General features: G+C 34.6%; 1 protein-coding gene across 1 annotated transcript in view; it reads left to right on the forward strand.

The window, feature by feature from the left end:
• DTHD1 (death domain containing 1) overlaps positions 1-1220 on the forward strand; it is a 75330-nt gene extending 74110 nt beyond the window's left edge. Inside the window, exon 10 of the mRNA XM_027836012.1 lies at positions 916-1220. Within this exon, the coding sequence (XP_027691813.1) occupies positions 916-1211 (296 nt within the window). The 3' untranslated portion in view covers positions 1212-1220. The remainder of the gene's footprint in view (positions 1-915) is intronic.
• Positions 1221-9140: the final 7920 nt, after the last annotated feature.

A 9140-nucleotide genomic window follows, 5' to 3' on the forward strand; every position in this document is an offset into this window, starting at 1 on the left:
TAGAAGATGAAGTTCTCAATAGCTGTTGTAAAAGAAGGTGGTACCTGGAATAGTGGTACATAGAACATGAGTCTATCTATAATACTGATGAGTTTCTCAATGCAGAAGTTCCTGGTGTAGAACCTCCCCCATTAAAGCAAATTGTGAGACATATAATAATTATGTGCTTTGTCATACAGTGAGTAAGTTTAAGGGATAGGATTGGAACCCAGGTTTTCCTGACTCCAAGCCCAGAGATAAATCTTCTTGACTGCATGTCTAGAACAGCATACACTTTACCAATTTGCCTCTCCATATATCACATGTAGTTAGATATAAATGATTTCAAGTCAGATCATAAACAGATAGGAATTTTTCTACATAAAAACTCAGGTCTTAATGTATTCTCACTGTATAAATTGCTCCTCATACATATTACTGTTCTGTACTAAAAGGCAGCAGAATTTCTTTGAGGCTTATCCTGAATCAATATCAAATGGTCAGATTGAATCATTTCAACTCTAGTCCTGGGCCCTCAGTGCTGCTATTAAACCTGTAATCTCTCTCTCCTTTAACATGAGGTTGGGAGAAAATCTGCTGCCTTGGAGTTATAGTATGGCTAATGCATAAGTAAAATTCATCACTGGGAGAGGATATTTTTAAGCATAAAACCTCTGTTATATGCTTATATGTTATATAAGCATATAACAGATTGCCAGAAATCTGGCAGTTGCAGTGAATCAGACACTCTTGAGCAGTTGCTGAAATATTACAAACAACTGTCTCCTGGGTTGCATTAAATCTTCCTCAGGCTCTGAAGTTAGAGCCTGCATTTTCACTAAAGAGATGTGGAAAACCAGATAAACATGTCACTTAAGAATAGGTATCAGTTTGATCTCTGATAGCCATAATGAGTGTTAAATGTTGGCCTCACAGAAGCCCTTTGGGAAAACTTGTTTTACTGGTTGGCTGAGGAACTGTCCGAAGAAAATGCGGCATCTCTTGCTGCATCCCTCCCTCTGCGGCGGAGTACCATTCAACTTGTCAAACTGAAGAATCCTGATAACCTAACTGAGCAGATCTACGAATTTCTTTCCTTCTGGAAGAAAACCCTCCCAACATCAGTTGATAAACGACGGCTTCTATCTCGTCATCTCCGAAAGACTGGGAGGAGTGATCTTTCGGAAGAGCTCAAATATAAGTGGGAGAATAAGGTCTTTACAGAGCTTTAGCTGGGGTCAGATGAGGAGCAGTAAAATCTTGATTTTCTATTTTTGTTCCCTTAGGGAAAAATGTTAATGTAAATCTTGGAGACAGTTTTTTTTTTCCCAAAATTATATTACCAACTTCCATAGAGCATAGTTTAACATTTAATAGATGGGCTCTCAAAATCAATTAAGACAAAAAGAAGGGCTAATCAGACAATAAAAGGAAATTCATAGATTTGAGTGCTTCTTCATTGTTCAGCCGTTCATGCCCAGTAAACTTAATTCCCTTGGGTATGCTAACTTAACAGCTTTAGCCAGCGTTTCCCCCCTTATATTTTAATGGCCTTTGTTGTTTCCCAAGTTTTTTTTCCTGGTACCAAAATGTAAATGTCATCTGTGACATATGACTCACTGTTTAGTTGTATTACATAGAATCAAACTAGTCAACCATAAGCTTTAGATGCCAAACCACCACTCCAACCTCCATAGATACAGCTAGAAATTATACACACTGAAGCATTTGGATTAGATGTTCTTGACACAGATATCTGAAGAATAAGCTAATTTTGATTCTTATAAACATAGGACGACTTCACATGTACAAATCTACACATTTAGAATTTATATTCAATTAGAATTAGACTGGTCTAAAATTCACTTTTTTATGATCCATGAAAAGTAGGATTGGTAATAAAATGGATGACATATGAAGGATTCTAAGAGCTCTTTGAACTATTTAAGAAAACCAGCCACTTTAAAGTATTTTGACACTTCAATCATTTGTACTCAAATGATTTATTATTTCTTATGTCGTATTCATGAGATAAGCATGGTATATTACATTTATGGTACATAAATACAAGATATGTAGCATATATTTGTCTTTGATAAAGAATTGCTCTCAGAACTAGGGAGATCTGGATTCAAGTACCTTCTCTCATATATAATGGCTGTGTCACACTTAACCTTTTAGAGATTTAGGCAGCTGTCTGACACTATAAATTGCAGAGAAGATGCCAATTTTCATTGATAGTTTCCTCATTTGAAAGTTCCCTGCATCAGTAAAATCACAGGGTCCTATATTATTCCTAAGTATATATCCTTAAGGACAATGAATCTCACCTCTTCATTAAAGGAGGTTCACCACTTTCTACACAGAAAAGCTACTTTGAAATATTTTGTTGTAGTATTTATTATACTCACTATGTGCCAAATACTATGCTAAGTGTTTTTTACAGATATTATCTCATTTGATCCACACAACAACCTTGGGACGAAGGTATTCTTTCTATTTCCATTTCATAGTTGAAGAAACTGAGGCAAAAAGGAGTTAAGTGACTTGCCAGGACCACACAGCTAGACAGTGTCTGATTTGAACTCAGGTCTTCCTGACTTTAGGCCCAGTATTCTATATATTGCACCACCTAGTCTTCAAGTCTTCAATGAATTTGAAAAGCACAAATTTGCAGTTTCTTAAAAATAATTTCTCATTCAGATACCCCTGAGTTCTGTCAGTCTATATCAATGAAGTCTGTATCTTTTTTATAAACTTTGTATCTATCTCTATAATGAATGTTCTGCATAGAGTTAATCCTTCACAAATGTTTGTTGAATAAATAAATGAATGATGACTAATAAATGTTTAATTTCCAACACATGCATTCCTTCTGTTGCATCTATGGCTATGCTAAAGGACCATTTTCTTGATTGAACTTTTTTTTTAATTAAAAGAACCAGCATGTTCTAATGATTTGTATGTTTTCCCAAAAAAAGAGGAAATGATCATTTTTAGGTGTGTTGCTAGTCATTTAACCTTTTGATGCCCTGCACAACTCTCTGTGATTCTAAGTTGTTCAAGAAGTGAGCAAGTATTAATTTTGGATGGTGGAGGAATTTTCTGATGTTAATGACATCACAATTTAAAAAAAAAGACAAATCATTTAAATTTAAGCCCTAAGAAGATCAATAGTCTAGGAAATCATAAATAACCAGATAGTAATATATTCTATGGAAACAAATGATATCAGATAAAATAGTCTTCAATAGTACTTCTATTAATGAAAAGAACAAATTGAAGAGACATTCTTGTTACATAAAAAATAACCACAGAAATGATGTAGAAGAACATGGCGAATATGGAAATATGTTTTGCATGACTGCACATATATAATCTATATCAAATTGCTTACCTTCTCAAGGAGAGGTGAAGGAAGGGAAAGAGGTAAGGGGGGAAGACAGGCAGACAGACACAGAGATACAGAGAGTTTAGAAGTCAAAAAAATTGTTGAAAATTATTATATGTAATTGGAAAAATATACAAATTTTCACTTGAAAAAAGAAATGCTAGGGACAGCTAGGTGGTGCAGTGGATAGAGCACTGGCCCTGAAGTCAGGCAGATCTGAATTCAAATCTGGCCTCAGACCAAACACTTGACTTACTATCTGTGTGACCTGGGGCAAGTCATTTAACCCCTATTGCCTAAAAACAAACAAACAAACAAATAAAAAACAAAAAAAAGAAAAAAATGCTACAGAACACATTGAGATATATTTTAGGATGTTAAAAAAAGGATGAAGGGGGTTTGTTGAGGGAGAAGGAGATTTGGTATCAAAATATCTTGAAATACCCTGTAGACCATCAGGTCTTTGAGAGCATGAAATATTAGACTTTTGTCTTTGCAGTGGAGTACCTTGTATATAGAAGAGCCTTAATAAAAGATTGTTGAATTGAAATAATATCAAATATGCTAAAGAACATGAAATATGATTTTTAAAATGAATATCAACATTACTATTGATTTTTAAAACAAAATAGTGTAGGGTTTTTTTCTTTTGCTGAAGATCTGCTCATCTGCTTTTGGCAGGAATGCTAGCCTAGAGGGAGGTCAGGAATTGCACAGGGCAGATGGACCTGGTTACAGGTCTTGATATAATTCCAAGACATGATGGATACCTTCTCTATTTTTCATGGATTGGATATAGGAGGCCCAAGGCAGGACATCAGGAATATGAACCTGTGTCAAGAGGTTAGAGGGTAGAAGAATGTGATCCAGCTAAAGAAGAGAAGAACCTGGATCACTTAACATTTGTAGCTAAGTAATTAAGTATGATAATCTTGTGGTAGAAGGTGAAGGTGGCCAATCTCTTCAAGAAGCACTTTCTAGTGCTCCAGGGAATGAAGATAAGGATTTGTAAGTGTCACTTGGTGAAAGGGCATCTAGTTATTCTCAGAGGAAGGAGGTAAGTAGTGGTATTTGAATTCTGTTGTGGGATATTGATATGACTTCTTGTCTAGTTGGCATCAGTAAGAGAAAGCTTTACTGTCTTCCTGGAGCAGGTAGCCAGGATATTATGGCGGGTATCTCAAGACTTGTTCAGAATTATGAAAACTTCCCATTCCTGGTGATTCCTGTGGAGACAATGATAGAACAAGGAGGAAGCTAGGAAGCATTTTTTTGAATCCTGAAGTCCCGGGCAAACTGAAGACTTTAGATCACATGTGATATTTTCATTTTCATTGTCATTGTCAAGTGAGGGGGTAAGATTCCAATGAGAAAGTGAGTCACTTTGTTAGTCAACAAGCATTTGTGCAGCATTTATTATGATTTAGGTACTGTGCTAAGTGTTGGGAATACAAACACTAGCAGAAAGAAAAACGGTCCATGATCTCAAGGGGCTTATATTTTGATGGAGGAAGACACCCCATAAAAGGAAGCAGAAAAGGAGGTGGGTGGGAAATAAAGACATTTAGTATAGGGGTATGATAGAGTTATATCCTGGAGAAGAATGAAGAAATGGCTAGCTTGAGTTCCTTCCAAAAAGGGAGATTCTGGGAGCAGGCGTCCAATCAGAGGAAGAGGTCAAAGGGACAGAGAGTAGTTTTAGTATTTCCAGAGTGCAAGCCTGGGATTTGGGAAGTGATTAGTCAATAAGAAAATAATATTTGAGGATGGAATTCTCAGAATTTAGATTTCTAAATCAAAATTTAAGAATTTCTATAAAAGGAATAGGAGCATTAGAATTGCTATAATAGATTCCAAACATAGGAATTCTATATCAAAAGATAAGAATGATGAAATCTTGCTCATAAACAGGAAGAAATTCCAGAAATATTTGCCTAGAGTCTTGAAATGATAATTTAAGAAGGTTTTAAATTAGAAAGAGAAGGGGGGAAAAGACTGCTCACACAGATCTGCCAAGCCTGGGACTGTGGAGAAGAGCAGATTCTCTCTAGGATGAATAGAGAGGAACAATAATTTATGGGAGACCATAATTCAAGAAGAGAATGAAGACCAAAATCAATGGCCTAGATGTGTATCTACAAATGAACCAAGTATAGGTAAATAGGTTGAACTGCAGATCAAAATGCAAAAAGGCCAATTTTACCTCCTAGGCATCATTGAGACTTAAGGGATTAGTTCTGAGTGATGCATGACTAGAGTACTGATCTGATATGGCATATCTTATTCTAATGGAACAAAATAGACAAGAAATGATGAGGTAGCATTATGTAACAAGAGGATATTCACAAATGAGGCAACACAGGAACTCCAGGGAAACAACATGATGGAAATCATGTGAATGAGGGTAAATGGAGAGAAAAACTGAAATGATTTTATAGTCAGAGTTTACTACAGACCACTAGGACAGAAGGAAGAATTAAGTGAGAAACAGATTACAAATTTGGCATGGGTACATTAAAGTTTAGTAAAGTTGCTCTCCAGTCATTAGGGTTGTTGTTGTTTGTCTTCTCAAAGAGGATCATGACATCAGTAGAGGTGATGCCATGACATGCAAATGAATTGGATTTAAGTGAGGGAGGGCTGATCCAGTCATCATCAAAGACTATCATGGCTCATTCAAGAATAATACATTCAGGATAAACTTATTTCCATTTTTATAAGGTTACCAAGCTGGTATATTAGGGAAATCATTTGCATATAGTGCATATATACATAAACATATATGTATTATACTTAGATTTCAGCAAAGAATTTGATAAAGTATTTTATTCTATCCATGAAGAGATAGAGATAGGAAGATACATTTCAGTAGATTTGTAACCATAAATGAGCAGATGTCAATGTAGAAGGAGGTCTCCAATGGAGCAACCTGAGAATCTGTTCATGGCTCTATGAAGTTCAACATTTTTAGCAATGACTTGAATGAAGCCCTGAAAGGTTAAGATGTATTTTTGCTAAATTTAAGATATGAAGCTAGGAAAGATGCTAACATATTGGATTAAAGTTGATATCCAATGAAACTGTCAGGTACAAAAGAGTAAGATGAAATTTCAAGGGGATAAATGTCAAGTTTTTACTTGAGTTTTTTAAAAAAATATATATTTCACAAGTCTAAATTGGGAAAATATGGCTAGACAACCACCTTGTAAAAAGATCTAGGGTTTTTAATAGTCTCCAAGCTCAATATAAAACACCAATAAGGCATGGGGCGGGGTACAAAAAAAAAAAAGCAAACTAACACAATAATAGATCACAATAAGAGAGGCAGAGTGTCTAACTGTAATGAGAATTAACATTACTATTGTATTATAAGATTTGCAAAGTGCTTTAAATACATTATTCAACTTTATTATTATAATTATTATTCAACCTTACAACAACCTTATTAGGTAAATACTACAAGCATTATTATCTCTATTTTAACAATGGAAAAACTGAGTTAGAGAGATGTTAAGTGACTTTCCCATGGTCATACAACTAGTAAGTAGAAGGATTTGAACTCAGATCCTTCATGACTTCAACATTCTTTCCACTATATGATGTTTTCATCTAACATCAAAGGTGATAGTCTTGTTGTATGCTCTGGTCAGGCAACAGCTAGAATCCTATGTTAAACTTTGGATGCCCCATTTCAGAAAGGATATAGACAAAGGAATGATTAGGACATTTCATTAGGATATGGACTGTGACAATCACTATTATTCTAAAAAAATAAACACTTATGAAATATTCAATCATAAAGGATGTTATTTTATTCATGCTGCTAAATGAACTGAAACTCAAACTTCATTTAAAAAAATGAACAAATTTAAGTTAAGAAAACAAACTTTAAAAATAAGACACAAAATACCAATTCTCTGATGTAATGATAACCACAGAAAAATGCCATGAATTTTTATGACATTTAATTTTAACCTGATAATATGTTAATTAAAATTGACAAAACAGATTTAGAATTATTTATTTTCCTATCTCAGATGAGATGCTGTCTTGATTTAAATCATTCAATCACACAATTATAATTAAACGAGAAAGCCAGTTCTTGTGCAATGTACAAAATAATGAATGGGTCAAGGAATTGTTGGAACATTTTGCTTTGCTTTTTATATGTGTTACTTTTGGAAAAAAAAAACTTTTTCACACAAACAACTTGTAAGAGGTAAGATTAGAAAGCAATGAACACATTTATGGCAGTCTTGCAATATGAAAAACTGATCCAATTCCTTTAGCAAATTGAGCAACTCATGATGTTCATAGTGCTATCTGTAGGAACAGATTCATCATAATTCCAATGTAACTGAATTTCAGTTTCCAATTCATCCAAGCATACTTTAGATTTGTTGACAGTAATTCCCACATCATTCTTGAAATTTTTAAGCCCAGAAATTTTTTCATTGTGGTCACAATTTTACAAATCTCTTTTTCAAATGTGTGGTCAATACTGGTCACCATTGAATCTAGGGGTAGGTAAAATGAAGTGATTTTCTCCTTCTTTTGTATCGTAGTAATCATGTGACTCAAATATATAATTAGTATAAGTGGATTTTTTTTCTTAACTGGGGGCATTGATATATTCTTCTCTATACATATTTCCACACTGTCATAGCAAGTATCTACTTCTTGTCACAACCAAAGAATTATACAAACTATTTCATCTCTGTCATTGAAGCAAGTTGAGATTTGCAGCTTTAAGAGTCTTACTCACTTTTACCACCATCTGGATAATGGGACACATCACATGAAGTGGAAAGAGGAGTCTGAATGAGTTTGGTTCATGGATAAAGCTCCTCACTTTTTAGTGTCAACAAAAAGTTGTGGGAATCTCTTGTATACTTGTAAAATGATGAAGTCATTTTGTTTGACAGCAGTCACCACTTCACCTATGCATATCCATTTTGTGTTTGGCCATAATGTCAAAGTCTTCCAATGGCACCCTATCTCTTGTGAACTTTTTTCCTTTACTTCCTGCAGCTTCCACAAGGCTCTCTTCTGGGAAGGTTTAAAGAGTCTGAATAAGGCACACATACACACACATATGCACACACACAAATCAAAGACAGTTCTGTTTTGCTTACTTGAAGGGTTAACATCTATCAGGATCTGGTTCAATCAATGTTCATAGCAGTATGCATAGAGTATTTTATTGTTTCTTTACATTTTATTTGAACTCTTACTTTAATTCAGACAAAGCAGATGTGCTACCAAAACAGTCATAAGGGATCGACAGGGAAGTTTAAGAATGCCAATGACCTTATTTAGCTGGTGAAAAATGAATGAGTATCAATTATTAACAGCTTCCGGACACAAAATTTTCAGCTGAACATTGTCAAAGTATCATACCTCAATGGATGTCTACTTATGGTGCTCACGGTCATCAGTGCTGTAGACAATTATTGAGACATTTTTTCCATTTAATAAAGACATGATCTTACATTGCACAAGATAGGTCAAGAAGATATAATTTTTAATGTAGAGAGGTGGGGTTTCAAGGAGATTGTTGTATATTTTGCCATTATGGAAGCATGCTGACATGATTTAGTAATAAATCTTTCTCAAAACTTTTCTTAAAACCTTTTTATTGTGATCCTTGAATGGGCTCCCACCTTTTGCCAAACACAGAGTAATATCAATCAGTTACATTTTGGTTATGACTCCTTTCTTCATGTTGAGACACATAAGCCTGCCTGTCCATATCCAACAGTTTGTCAAT

This window comes from Vombatus ursinus, unplaced genomic scaffold (assembly GCF_900497805.2).
Source record: "Vombatus ursinus unplaced genomic scaffold, bare-nosed wombat genome assembly UNPS02014818.1, whole genome shotgun sequence".
Taxonomy (NCBI): Eukaryota; Metazoa; Chordata; class Mammalia; order Diprotodontia; family Vombatidae; genus Vombatus; species Vombatus ursinus.